At 44.1% G+C, this 15,375-nt stretch overlaps 1 protein-coding gene across 1 annotated transcript in view; it reads right to left on the bottom strand.

Annotated features, from left to right (window-relative positions):
* abcd2 (ATP-binding cassette, sub-family D (ALD), member 2) overlaps window positions 1-15,375 on the bottom strand; it is a gene marked incomplete at both ends in the record, with an annotated part of 38,155 nt that overhangs the window by 1,220 nt on the left and 21,560 nt on the right. Inside the window, 5 exons of the mRNA XM_080754354.1 lie at window positions 307-391; window positions 2,144-2,289; window positions 6,718-6,863; window positions 8,663-8,757; window positions 9,343-9,505. Of these exons, the coding sequence (XP_080610480.1) occupies window positions 307-391; window positions 2,144-2,289; window positions 6,718-6,863; window positions 8,663-8,757; window positions 9,343-9,505 (635 nt within the window). The remainder of the gene's footprint in view (window positions 1-306; window positions 392-2,143; window positions 2,290-6,717; window positions 6,864-8,662; window positions 8,758-9,342; window positions 9,506-15,375) is intronic.

Genomic DNA, 15,375 nt, shown 5'->3' with positions numbered 1-15,375 from the left:
AGTCGCTTACTCCTTTACTTACGCTTACTCAGAGGTATTAACAAAATCAATAACCAAAGACTATTACCATATTAAGACTATACCATAGCTATTTTTTCCAGGACCTTCCAGGACCCTTGATCAATTCCAAAACTTTTCCAGTACTGGAAAAATATTTTTCTAATTTCAAAATATTTCCAGGAATTTCATGACCGTGGGAACCCTGTAGATGTTGCTATTTTCACTAGTTTGGGTCCCGCGGGCAGAACATTTGGGTCTGGAGCTAAAGAGTTTGGAGGTGGAGGACCAGGATTGTTTGTCACTTACTTGTGGTAAAACATTCGGGCCATTCCCATCCGCTGTTTCTCTCCTCCAGACAGAACATCTTTCCAGTCCAGCTCAGCATTCCAGCCTGGGAACACACAATAATAATCACTGTTCATTTCCTTGACTAAAACTGTGACAGAAAATGTGCATACAGTAGACCAGGGTTCCCCAATTAGTTTTCCCCATGGGCCGAATTATGTCTAGGGTACCAAGCCGAGGGCCACAACATTGCAGGGGGCGACGGCGGCATTCCCGCTACTCCAGCGACTGCGACAGTTCAGATATCGTCGTTGTCGGGTGAAAATCTTGTATGTCCAAAACCATTCGTTTTGCATTTATCATTTTAAAAATGATTTAAACTAGTGAAAACAGACGATCTACAAGCACACAACACCTCGCACCACGAGGCGTTGTGTTTGTTGTGCTTGTAGATCTGCTGTTTTCACTACTTTTGTGTGACGGCCTTGTATGATTTGCGAAAGAACGTAAACATTTGGAGATACGAGATTTCCACCCGACAACGACGATATACTAGTGTTGTTGCTGCTCTTATACCACCATTATTACTGGGGTTGGTGTGGGCCAGACAGTAGCCCCCCGCGGGCCGCAAATGGCCCGCGGGCCGCCTATTGGGGAACCCTGCAGTAGACTATCTTTTTTCACTGACAAAAACTAAATTAATTCACAATTTTGTCGACAAATAAAAACTAGACTAAAATGTTAGAGAGGGACTAGTGGAGAAGAGATCCAGTAACAAGTCATTTTATGTTTGGTTGTGCTTGGGTGTTGTTCTCTGAAAATAGCAGATCTACGAGCTCACAACGCATTGCAACGCGTTGTGAGCTTAGTTGTAGATCTGCTATTTTCAAAAGATGTTTTATAGATACATTGAAAAGTTGTGAAATGGGACTTTCTGCACAATGAGTACTTTTTACTTTTGGTACTTTAAGTAAATGTTCATGCCAATACTTTTGTACTCTTACTCAAGTAAATTCAGAATACCAGACCTTTACTTGTGACCTTTACTAGTATGTTTACATTGCGGTTATTGATACTTTTACGTAAGTAAAAAATGTGAGTAAGGAGATTCCCTCCTGAGGTCTTTCCAACGCTTCAGCAATCGGAGAAGATCACCTTATGAGATATACTCAGATCGAGGTACAAACAGAAGCCTTCGACGCCCTCAAGCCCGAACTCAAAGATCTTCTGAGTAAACATAAGTATAAAGTTCACTTTCATTTTAACACTTTTGTTGCCCCTTACTTTGAAGGGATGAATTTTCCTTTCTGCTGCGCCGCTTCCTCCATAGGCCGCCGCTATTATTTTGAAGGGTCGGGCGGGGTTTTTGCGCCTATGGATTTTCACTTTACTAGCTTCAACGTTTACGTCATCTAGTCACATCATGACAGTGTGGATACATGAAGGTGTCATGGCGGCCGCCATCCGAGTGCAGATTGAGCTGTAAACACGCCAGCCTTGGGATCAAAATATATTTTTATGAGTAAATGAAGTCTCTTTATGGGTCTCTCAATGGATTTGCTATGGAGGAGCTTCACTTCCCGTGCACGCCCAACGTGCGTTGTAAACAAATCGCGGACATAGAAACGATCCCAACTGAAGTGGAAGGTGTAATCAACTCGGAAACCCCAAGGTTCCCAAAGATCCACATCTCACCAGATTGGTACCCCCAAACCTCATTGAGGAGGTAAACCGCCCTGACGAGCGGAGCTTGGATAACCTGCTGCCTACCAGCACTCCAAACTATTTATAACTATATATATATTAGTTCTCCCCAACTTTGGAATCTCACTTTTTCCACCACTGTTCTGAGTCTTACCTCCTTCTCTGGTGACGATTTGGTTCAGGTTGACGATGTCCAAGATGGCCTCCAAGTCCTTGTCTCTGAGTCCCCTGGAGGACATGTCCTCTACCGTGTCAGGATAGATCACCTGGTCCCTCAGAGAGCCAATGGACATGTAGGGCCTGAAAACACGCACACGCACGCACGCACGCACGCACGCACGCACGCACGCACGCACGCACGCACGCACGCACGCACGCACGCACGCACGCACGCACGCACGCACGCACGCACACACACACACACACACACACACACACACACACACACACACACACACACACACACACACACACACACACACACACACACACACACACACACACACACTTTAGGATTTTAGGACAACATTGTTACGAATTCTTTTTTGTTGAGAGTTCAAAACAACAATGTACTTTGACACACTAAAGATGTGCTCTACAGTATATCGTTGCTGTAGGAAACTCAACATTTCCAACTTAGTTTTTTTTCTTTTTGGTAAAATAATGCACTACTTGGTCATACTACACTAACTACAGCATCAATCATAAGTAGCAAAAATAGCAGCTCACAACGTGGCTAAAACCGACATACAGTATCAGCATTGTGAGCTTGTAGATCTGTTATTTCACAAATCTGCTATTTTCACAAATTTGGGTCCCATCTAATTTCTAATTTCTCTGCAAAAAACATGTTTTTTTCAGAAGTAGCAGATCTACAGGCTCATAATACGGCACAAAGTGACACTGATATCTATGATTTTTTTTTTCTTCTTTTTTTGTTGTTGCTTTTATGCCTTTGTTGATAGTATAGTAGACTGACAGGAAATGGGGAAAGAGATGGGAAGTGACACGCAGCAAAGGTCATCGGGAACGGAATTCAAACCCGCAACATGCTGTCAGGCTGGCTGGCATTGCAGCCGAGGGTGCCCGGAGCACCACGCCTTTCAGCCAGCAGATGTCGCTATTTCACCTTCCACCGGTTGCAATACATTATAATTTCAAATCAATTAGGTTTTGGTGGGCGAAGACCCGCCCTCGCTGCAGTTGCAGCCAATAGCATTAATTTTCCGGTAGCATTTCGGACCGGATATAGACAGATGGCGAATTTGAAATTGCTGACAAACAGGCTTCAAAACGGGTATGTAGAAACCAATGGCGTCAGCTTTGTCCATTCTTTTCTACGGTCTATGATTAGGTTCTGTTCTTCTCCCACACCACACTTAAAGCTATACTGTGTAAGTTGCTAAACTGGTGGTCAGTAGCGGTATTGCTTTTTTCGGCAGTTTTTCGCCCGGAGTTGTCGCGGACCACCGGAGCAGCGCCGCAAACCACTGCGACCGATACGAATCCGTGGAGGGGTAGATTTTCTGGCCAGGATTTGGGGATTAAGAGGTTAAGAATCCTTCACCATCGTAAACACTGTAGCTGAGGGAGGCTACTTCCTGAAGAGACGGCAGATACGCTGTGATTGGCCGGTAGTGTATCATGTGTGTATGATCCGCGATGTGATTGGCCAACGTATACACAACGTATACAGATGATGCAGATGACGTAATTTTGCCGGGAAATCCCACCCCTGTCACGGCTAAGTAGAAAACATATAAAGAAAAGGCTTTTGGGGCTGAAATTAACGGAGTGGGGGTTCTAAAACTTTAGCGATTTAACAGTTAGGACAATTTTAAGATTTGTTTTATAAAAAAAGTTACATGGTATAACTTTAACTTATTATCTGAAGTGTTTGTCAGACAACAGAAGAGAGGTGAAGCGCTGACAGCAGGTCAGTGTGCTGGCGAATAAAAGTAACTGGAGAAGAGACACTGTTGTACTGGTGTTTGTGTCCGTTGAGTGTCGTATGGACCCAGTTACGTCCTACAGATGGCTCACTCTGTACATTAAATATTAACCCCTATGTTGGTTGAGCGGAGTCCCACAGGGCTCTATACTGGTGCTGGGGTTCAAGTGGTTAACTGCACTGTTTGCACATCCAGGCAGGTTACTATTTTAACTGGGTTTTAGCTCTGTCCTGTTCATGTTAATTTGAGTGCAGTTTGGTTACTTTACTTTTGATCAGTTTATTTTAGGGATGGGCAATATGACATTAACCAGTGGTCGGACCACCCGGCACCTCCGTGCGGTCAAAAAGGAGCGATCCCTAGCTCCGGTTCAGCCAATCAAAAGCTTGCGTGGGCGGGGTTTGACTAGAACTGTGGTGCGATTGCAAATAACGCCTCACTGACAGGTGAGTCAGTAGGATACAACACACATTCACAGGAATGTGTGTTGGGATAAATCAATTGGCATAACGACTAATTTGGGGAGAAAAATGGTTAAAGGAAAGATCTCTAGAGCTGTTCAGCATTACTGGCACAGACAGAACCCATCGCACATCTGCCCAAAGTGCCACACCCATCTGGGACATCAGGAAGGATAAAACTAACGCAATTGAAAGGACTTGAATTGCTAATAGAGGTGGGTCTGCATTGTAAATATTTCACTGAGGACACTGCTTTGGTTTCACACACACACACTCACGCTGCCACGCATGCACGCACGCACACACACACGCACACACAGAAACACACACACACACAGAGAGAGAGCTCCTGTTACAGTGGATTAGATTACGCTCACTGTTCACCGAACAATGGACAGCACTGGTTTTAATCCACTGCCCCACTGTGAGATTGATATTGGGATATGGATTGTCTGATGTACTCTGTGTGTGTGTGCAGTAGCGGTTCGTACGTATATTGCGCCCTGTGCCAGGTAGTATAGCGCCGCCCTATGGCCGCACAAAGCGCGGCCGGAAAAATCGGATATTTGCGGGCAAATTATGCATTTTTTTAAGTTAAAATCGGTTCGGTTCTACACGGCGGCAGAACCATTTTGGGCTTAATATAATAGGGTTTATGATCTGACTCTCTTACCTTTGTGCTGGTCAGGAAAAATGGTTGTTTCACAGTCACGCACAGTGAGACAAGAGTTCCTATATCCTGGCTGATATAGAGCCTGAGGTCTATGTTTTCAAGAACAAAATAATCCTCTCCATGTGATGTTTCAGGGCAAGCAACTATATTATAATATCTAGTCATGTCCACAGATGTGAGGAACTCCATGCATAGACTCCATGCTGTTGTTGTTTTCAATATTTCAATACTGGCGCGTGGATATGACATCACAAGGAGGGGAGGGGGGGGGGGCGGAGTGTATTGCTTGGAGCTGCCAGCCTCTATCATACCACCAGGTGGTGTTGTTGTATTCGGTCTGATTTAAACAGACAAGGGAGTGGACGGTTGAGCTGTTTTTGCACGGCGTTCACTCTACTTTTTTTTTTCTTTTTCTTCTTCTGGCGCCCCCGCAAAGTGCCGCCCTGGGCAATCGCCCCGCTAGCACCCCCTTGGGGCCGCCACTGTGTGTGTGTGTGTGTGTGTGTGTGTGTGTGTGTGTGTGTGTGTGTGTGTGTGTGTGTGTGTGTGTGTGTGTGTGTGTGTGAGCTCACACACATGTTAGAAAGTATAGTTGTATTCTTGTGTGCGTGTGTGTGTGTGTGTGTGTGTCAGTAACTGTGCAGTGAATGGCAACACATTCTCATGTCCAGGTCCTACAATAGTGACCAGCTAGGAAACATCAATCCAAGAGTCAAACCTTTTGCATGTGGAGAAGGCTAATGCGTAGCTTGGCTAGCCTCGCTGGACTCAAGTCTGCCTCTGAGGCTCTGATGCAGCTGACTGCCCTGCTTTAGTTTTGACCGGAGCATCAACCGATTACGAGTTGGGAGCGAGGACGCACATCTGCATTCCGTCGCCAGGCATGAAGCGGGACTTCGCGGAACCGCCGAAAAGCAGCGCAAAAAGGCGTACGTTCGGCGGCGACACGTGGTCAAGACGTTCCCTAAGAGTCACAATAGGTAGCTAAAGTACGCCCACGTAGGTTTCTCACAATATGTGTGCAGAGACGTCATTTCAGAATGACATAGGGGTGGCAAAAATAAATGACCATAGCCCCATTTCTAAAACAGCAAAACACTATTTGTTTGGGGGCGAAAAGAGAAAATGTGTGTACGACTTCACCCATTAATGACATTCCCAAAATACGGATTCCACATTGAAAGTGGTTCATAAATGAATGGTTGCATAACAACACAACGCTTGTCCAAATTATAACAGGTGTCCATCAGATGTAGATGGACGAGCATCAGATTAATCTGCTAAAACAATTCAGAGTTGGGAACACTGAATTGAAGGTTAAATGTGAACACTAGGGGGCAATTGCCAGTGAAGTACGACAATGTACAAACACAGCAGCAAGATTTGTGAGCTGCTGTGATAGAAGGATATCAAATGGAACACAACCACCTTAAAGACTACAGATCATGGTGTACACATCCTTGCTCTGTCTGCATCCAGTAATCTCCATACATGAAAACTGTTCCACCCCTTCAAATTGTAATTTTTTATTTTGATTGTATTATATTGATCCATATTGTACTGTGTACACTTCTGCTTTGGCAATGTACACGTATGTTTTCTCATGCCAATAAAGCCCTTTGAATTGAATTGAATTGTGTACCTCTGGGGGATGTAGAACATGTGTTGAGGTGAAGGTTTGTGCAGTGACCCTCCGTAGACGGGCCACAGTCCACTGAGGATCCTGAACAGAGAGCTCTTCCCACAGCCGTTGGGCCCCGTGATCAGCAGGTGCATGCCCTCGTCTACCTGCAACACGCACACACGCACGCACGCACGCACGCACGCACGCACGCACGCACGCACGCACACAACAAGCAACAAAAGAAAATCAACTTCATTAGGAAAAGGACACAAAGAAAAGGCTAAGACTAAGGAGAAAACACTGTGGAGTGGTGAGAGAGGGTCTTCTTGAGGGCGGTTTTCAAGGTTTGTAGTTGGTTCTCTGAGGGTTGGGCCAGCAACAGAAAAAGTCCCCAGATACAGGGGCTGGTTGCGCGCGCAGGTGCGTGCGTGTGTGTGTGTGTGAGTGTGTGTGTGTGTGTGTGTGTGTGTGTGTCCCCTAATGAGCCCACATAAGACTACAGGCCCCCAGGACTGTTGATGCATGGCTCAGGGTAGTCTGTGCATGTGTTCCCCTCACAAGGCCATCCACACAGAGCACTATATTGTAAAACTGATAACTATAACTATTATTAGTATCGTCCACTACTGGCACCGCTATTAGTTGTGGCGTGGACTCTGCCATTCACTTGAGTTAGAGCGATTTTTATCATAATAAATAGTAATATACGTTTTTCAAAACTTGTAGGATTTAGAACAGAAAATAGCATGTGTGTGTGTGTGTGTGTGTGTGTGTGTGTGTGTGTGTGTGTGTGTGTGTGTGTGTGTGTGTGTGTGTGTGTGTGTGTGTGTGTGTGTGTGTTGTGCATTTGTACAGCTTGTATATCTGAATTTTTTTACATTTTGAAGTAAATCTTGAAAGTGTTAGGGTTACAACTTACAATTTAGGCATTTAGCAGAAACTCTTAACCCTGAGCGATTGTAAGCAAAGTAAACACATAATTCATCAAATGCATAAAATAGTAATCAGAATCATACAGTAGATAAACCAAGATCCTATCATCAGTGATCAGTCTAAAGTTAAACAGTATAATATCCTATAGTATATATATTTATAGGATGCCAGGTCTACAAAGGAATCTGGCATCTGTCTACATAACATGCTATCTAAGTTTCATTTTAGCCTTTGCATAAGCCTGCAAGGTCGTTGAGGCTAGGACAAGTGCTAGGGCAAGTGCTAGGGCAAGTGCTAGGAAAAGTGATAGGGCAAGTGCTAGGGCAAGTGCTACAGGCTAAAGTGGAGTCTGAGGAGGTGAATCTTCAGATTACAGCGGAAGATTGGGAGTGAGTCTGCAGTTGAGCCCAGGGGCGTCACAAGGGGGGGAAAGTGGGACTGAGTTACTAGGGCCCAAGGCTGCAAGCTTGTAGATCTGCTATTTTTGAAAAGTTGTGAAAATGTGTTCAAATCTTTGAATATATGTATTTGCTTCTGAGGGGGCTTCTGAGGGGTCCCTGGAACTAAATATTTTGAGATGGGGGTCCGTTGCCAAATACATATCATTTGGGGGGTCCTTCACATGAAAAAGTGTGAGCACCACTAACATAAAAACATAGGTTTTTCAAAAAACCTTAGAAGAATTGCACACATTTTCACGATTCTTCAAAAATAGCAAATCTACATACATCTACTGTATATCTTCTATTTTTCAGGGTTAGGGTTAAAATAATGCGTAATAATGCGTTCCCAGTCTAAATGGGTTAAACCACCTCCCCCATTCATCAGGGGCCCGCAGTGAATCCTTGTACCCAGGGACCAAAATTTGGTGCGACAACCCTGGTTGAGCCTAACTGGTTAGGCTCAATTTGACGGGGCATAAAGCTCAGTTTTACTTTAACTAATAGGTCTTGGTTAAGGGCGCGGCTACTTTCCAATAGTTCAAGACATCACAACACAAACTGTTGACAGCAGAGCAGCGTCGGCTCACCTTGAGGTTGAGGCAGGAAACCACCACGTCTCCATTGGGTGTAATGATGGGGACATTCTCACATACTATACCCTTATCCACGTCTATCACCTGACCTGCACGCACGCACGCACACACGCACGCAAGACAGACGCAAGACAGACAGAGAAATAGAGAGACAGAGACAGAGAGAGAGAGAAAGTAAGCAAACAGTACAGTAAAGTAGTGGTTCTCAAACCCTTTTCAAGTCAAGGACCCCCAGATAGGTATTTGGCTCCAGAAAAGTAAAAAATAATTAATAAATTGTACTTGAGTCAATGTACTTAGTTACTTTACTTACTAGGGGGTCCTTGGCCTGAAAAACATTGAAGACCACTGGTCTAGAACATTGGTTCCTAAAGTGGTGTCCGGGGACCCCCCCAGGGGTCCTGGAGAAGGGGGTTCCATGAGTGGTCAAAATAGGTTTGACCACTGTAATACTATTTTTACACCATGTATAAAAAATTAGCCGTTTCAAAGAATTTTCAATAATCTAATAATTGTGAACATTCATTTTGAATTGTTTTAACACAAACCTTTTCTTTGCCAGACCGTGCCACCAGTTTATAGATGCAGACGTAGTAACTAAATGTGTGTGTGTGTGTGTGTGCGTGCGTGCGTGTGTGTGTGCGGCGTGCATGCGTGAATGTGTGTGTGTATACCTCGTATCTCCAGCAGTCCGTCTATGTGCATGTCCAGTCTGCTCTTCTTGTCGCCAGCAGGGGTCGCTGTCACGGAGGAGCGCTTGTACTTGCCCTGCTGCACCTCCGCAAACACCAGAAACATGTTGTGCACCCGCGCTGTGTAGCCAGCCAGCTCTGTGATCTGCACACACACACACACACACACACACACACACACACACACACACACACACACACACACACACACACACACACACACACACACACAGAGGGTTCATTTTTCCTGACTAATTGAAAGTCGTATGCCTTCGACTGAAAATAGCCGAACAACAAGGGACACAGAGCGCACAGTAGACCGGCTGTTTTTCGAAGTCTGTCTGACAACGTCGTACAACAAAGTGTAAACATTAACCCATTTAGGCCTATAATTATTGAATGCTTTAATCAGTGACAAATAGCAGATATACAAGCTCACTTGTAGATCTGCTATTTTTGAAAAAAGTCGTGAAAATGTGTGCAAATCTTTGCATATATGTATTTTCAAAGCAAACGTTTGTAACTCATATTTTGCTTCTGGGTGGTCCCCTGGAACGAAATATTTTGAGATGGGGGTCCGTGGCCAAATACATATCATTTTGGGGGTCCTTCACATGAAAAGGTTTGAGATCCACTGACACTAGTAGTCTCTGAAGAACAGACTAACTGAGCTCCAGTTAAGTGAAAAGGACCTTTTCTTTGACGATGGCTGGCCAGATTGCTGACATAGAAACATAGGTTTTTTCAAAAAATCTTAGAAGCATTCAAAAGACACTTATAGAATCGGGTCAAAATTCTAATTTTCACGATTGTATAAAAATAGCAGATCTACAAGCTCGCAGCGCGGCACTCGGTGCCGCGCTGTGAGCTTGTATATCTGCTATTTTTCAATAGTTAAAGCATAAAATAATGATACACAATGATTTGTACCCGCTCTAAATGGGAACATGTGCAAGGTGTCGAGGAGGGGAGTCTGTTCCATGTACTGGTAGGTCCACAAAGCAATTTAAACAATTCATTATCATTTTGTCTCTGTCGCTGTAGTATAAAAATACACAAAAAGTTAAGATAGGAGACAAGCGGTTTCAGCCCCAACAGCAACAATTATGTTCTGTGAGTCCACTTTCTTCCAACAAGGCAAACTAAATTTGAGTGTTTTCACTTTATTATTATGTGTCACAACGATCAGCCTGGGGGTGGTCTCGAAAACACGGGGCTCCTAGTGTCTGGAAAAATAATTGGCCGGCCGCAATAATCCATTGCAGAGTTATAGCCACGTCGATTTTTTTAACGAGAGTAATCCATCTAGTTTTTGTTGAGATCATGTAATTTTTGGCTGTACTCTTCGTCATGCTGGGATCATTCACAGCGTCCGCTAACACTTCCATGCCCAAGTAAGGCTTTGACGCTCACTCGTTTTTGGCGCTGTTGACCTTTGACGAACGTACTCCTACATGGCAGTAAAACAGTTAAAGGAGTAGTTCACCCAAAAATAATATTTTTTTGTATTCGTCGCATTCTTGAGACAAAAAAAAAAAAAAGATTATAGTAAATTTACCCCCATTGATTCTGGATGGGGACCCAAATGCATGGGCCTGGATGGGGACCCAAATAAGGCCCTGGATGGGGACCCAAATGCATTTAGGTCAGAATCAATGGGGGTAAATGGGGTAAATAGGGTCAAGTTAATTTACCCCCATTGATTCTAACACAAATCCACCTAGGGTGGCCACCAGCCCACCAGCAGGACCTCAGAAAGGAGGAAACTTTTCCAGGCACGCTGTATGGGACCCCCAAATTGATATGTAGGCCTATTTAGTCACGGACCCCCTTCTCAAAATATTTTATGTCAGCCAGGGACCCACACAGATTTTTACACTTTTTTTAAAAACTAGCTCAAGCTCATAGCTCGTAGATCGTCTATTTTCGAATATAGTGTAAAATAGGTTTAAAGTGGTTTCAACTAAGACTGGGTAGTTAGTAGTTACTCCCTTTAATTATTTATGCAACCAGAGACCCTTCTTATTATTATTGCATTCTAATCCACACGACTGGCATATCAAATAATAAAACAGAGAGAGGGGATAGCTCAGCTGCTTATTTTGTTCACAATTGGTTGTCCGACAGCGGAGAGAAGACAAAAGGAAAACCTGCAGTTGTCACATTGAGTCATTTCCTGTCAGACAAAGCATGCCATTGCGTTCTACCTTTCCTTTGATCGTTGCTGACATCAACCATGTCCGTTACACACAGTGCAAAGTGCATGATACTCGTCAGTTCTGCTCTTCTTTATTAAATCATTTACCTTGCTCCATTGTTCGCTAAATGAAGTTTTGTTTCGGCATCTTTGGGCAAATCTGCTGCAGTTCATCTGCGTTACAACTACAGTAGCCTACTTGCTGTCGGTTTCATCCAACACGGCACACAATAAACAAGCGTGGGAGGAGCAACTAGAGCGTTAAGTGTGAGTAGTCTAACAGCTGGGAGCAAGCACAAAACGAACTGCACCCACGCAACAAAGCTTTTATACTATACCAGAGGTCTTCAACAGGGGATCCGGGACCGCTAGGGGGTCCTCAGATTACTACAGGGGGTCTTCCAAATCTTTGTGTGGTAGAAACATTTTTTTTCTCCTTTTTTATATTAATCACTTGAACCCCTGTAGCATCCATAGTCGGATAACTTTAGCCAAAAATAGCAGATCTACAAGCTCACAACGCCTCGCGCTGCGTAGATCGGCTAAATTTCCGGCAAAAAGCTTTGGTGCATAGAGGGGAAAAGGAGCAGACAAAGTACAGAGTGAAAGGTCAAGTTTATTAACTAACTGCTAAAGACTATTCAAATAGGACCGCCAAAAGTCCCTCATAATATGGGGTCATGGTACACTATGCCTGCCGAAAGTACATTTTACACTTCTCCACTTAGTCAAAATGTGTGCGTGTGCCAGCCAGGGCAGGGACCACTTTTACATTGGCCCAAATATCACCCAATACTCTTCAGTTACATTGTGCTTATATCAATAGTTGCAAAGTCGTTTACACAAACACACCTGTTAAAAAAACACTTCACTAATGACATATATTTTACAAAAACAACCACTTAGTTCACTCACTACTGTATATGTAGGCTACACAATTACTAATAGAGGGTATGCACGTGACATCATCATACCTAGAAGTTATGCAGGAACGCCTACTGAGTGGCAAAAACAGAGTCAGTAGGAGTCATGAGGAGTCAGTAGGAGTCAGTAGGAGTCAGTAGGAGTCATGAGGAGTCAGTAGGAGTCATGAGGAGTCAGTAGGAGTCATGAGGAGTCAGTTGGAGTGAGGAGGAGTCAGTAGGAGTCATGAGGAGTCAGTAGGAGTCATGAGGAGTCAGTAGGAGTCATGAGGAGTCAGTAGGAGTCATGAGGAGTCATGAGGAGTCAGTAGGAGTCAGTAGGAGTCATGAGTAGTCAGTAGGAGTCATGAGGAGTCATGAGGAGTCAGCAGGAGTCAGTAGGAGTCATGAGGAGTCAGTAGGAGTCATGAGGAATCAGTAGGAGTCATGAGGAGTCAGTAGGAGTCATGAGGAGTCAGTAGGAGTCAGTAGGAGTCATGAGGAGTCAGTAGGAGTCAGTAGGAGTCAGTAGGAGTCATGAGGAGTCATGAGGAGTCAGTAGGAGTGAGGAGGAGCGCTTCCAAACTCCAATGCTTCATGCTGCTTTATGTTCTACCACTCAGTCTGTCCATGCACGGTGCTGATCCTGAGTGGCATATGATGCATACCCTCTATTCCAGGGGTCTTCAACGTTTTCAGGCCAAGAACCCCTTATTTGAGAGAGAAATGAAGCAGGCACCCCCACAACCTTTTCATAGATTCCATATAGTTTCATTGTTTGACAGCACAATCATCAGTGTATTTTGGATTCATGTCAATTTGTGTTTTCAGATATTTAACCACTTGAACCGTTGTTACCTAATAAACTTGACCTTTCACTCTGTACTTAGTCTGCTCTTTTTCCCCCTCTACACAAAACCTCGTTGCGAGGCGTTGTGAGCTTGTAGATCTGCTATTTTCGGCTAAAGTTCTCAGAATATGGACACTAGGGTTCAAGTGGTTCATGTAAAAAAGGAGGGAAAAGGTTTCTATCACACAAAGATTTGGAGGACCCCCTGTAGTAACTCTGAGGACCCCCTAGGGGTCCCGGACCCCCTGTTGAAGACCCCTGCTCTATTCAAACAAGTATAGCCAGGTGCCCAAAGGGTGCCCTTTTCTAGTTCTAATAATTCATGCAATCCCAGGCGAGAATTATTATTTGTCTGTCTTCTACGTCAATAACCTTTTTACCATGACGCTTTACTCCTGCCGGAGACCTTCGGGAGCGTGTTCACTCATCAGCTGAGCGTGTTATAAAATACTCCATAATTGTCTGCTCACAGGTGAATTCAGCCTTATTTATACTTCGTTGCGTGCCCAAAATAGCCGATCTAGGAGCTCACAACGGCATAAATAATGAAGCCTCTTGGGTCAACGCTGGTACTGGCTGGCAGGCGATCTCATTTGTCAACTCTTGCTTCAACTAACTACGGTTTCCCAAACAGTGTGTCTGGACCCATATGTGGGTCACTCACGGACCATTTCTTAATAGGCTTCGTTTCTGTAAAAGATTACAATACTTAGCAACCTGAGGTCTCAGCACCGTGGACACTGGACAGCGTGTAAAGGCTTTGTGTGTCGATAACAGAGAGATAGTTTGGGTGCTTTAGCCTGCTTGTTTTAGTGGTCATACAGTAGCCTACAATTATACACACTATACTTTCTTCCCTTCCCTACCCCTATCTATCACCTTTTGAAACAGTATGCTATGCCCTATTGTTATTTAACATTTCTGGTGCTATCGTGACATTTCCTCTCCTTCTCTTGCCTCATATTGTTGAACAGTTGCAATGGTTTAACGGGGTGGTGTGTCGTGTGTGTGTGTGTGTGTGTGGGGGGGGGGGGGGGGGGGGGCCTCTGACAGAGCTCGCCTATAGCGGCACTTCATGCTAATCCGGCGCTGCCTGTATACACTTATGCGTCTCCTCATGCCGAACAACTTTTACGCTCTGACTTTTGACCTCTGACCTTTACTTCTCCCACAATTTTGAATTATATGAAAAACAGTAAAAATCTATCTCCTTCTGGGATTTTCGCTTAACGTGCGCGAAACTTTTTTTTACATGAACTTTGGACCAATACGGTTAGATATGTCTCGGCGGATTTTTTTTAAAGTGAAACATTATTTTTGAGCGGTGGTTACACCGTCTCCTATACGTGGCCGTGTGTGTATGCGTGCGTGTGTGTGTGTGTGTGCGTGTCTGTATGTAGCCTGAAGTACCTTTTCTGACCACACATGTTAAGGGAGGGGCGCTGTTGTTCAGGCCAGGCCAGACACACACACACACACACACACACAGCCCCCCCCCCCACGACCACCGCTCAGTTCACACAGGTGTGATTTTTTAATAATTCACTGTATATTGCAGTTTCATGCAAATTATTCTTCTGCCTCTAAATCATACATGCAAAGTGACACGTTCATGGCATTTGGCAAATATGTAGAGGGTTAGTCCAAATATCACTGAAAGCAATCTTACTCCAATTGGCCAAAGGGGGGCGCTATACGAAGCGTTTGAAAACTCAAACTTTAAAGGGGCATAAGTCATGCCTCGTTTTGTTTGAAGACATGCAACTTGCTTACACGTGTGCCTTGACTCAAGCAGAAGACATCTGTGTCTTTGTTAAGTAAGCTCCACCCTTCGATTTTCCGCCATTTTGAGCAGTTTGAAAAACGCTTAAACCCGCTTTTATTCCGGAATTTTCGCATCACGTGCATGGAACCTTTTTTACATTAACTTTGGACCAATATCTAAAGATCTGTCAGATCGGATTTTTTTAAAATTGAAACATGCTTTTTTAATAATTCAATTGATATTGCAGTTTTATGCAAATTATTCTTCTGCTTCTAAAACAAACATTTAAAGTAATATTTTC

Source organism: Nannobrachium achirus (assembly GCF_963921795.1).
Source record: "Nannobrachium achirus genome assembly, chromosome: 23".
NCBI lineage: Eukaryota > Metazoa > Chordata > Actinopteri > Myctophiformes > Myctophidae > Nannobrachium > Nannobrachium achirus.
Note: the sequence above shows the minus strand (reverse complement) of the source record. Positions and strands in the feature narration are given on the sequence as shown.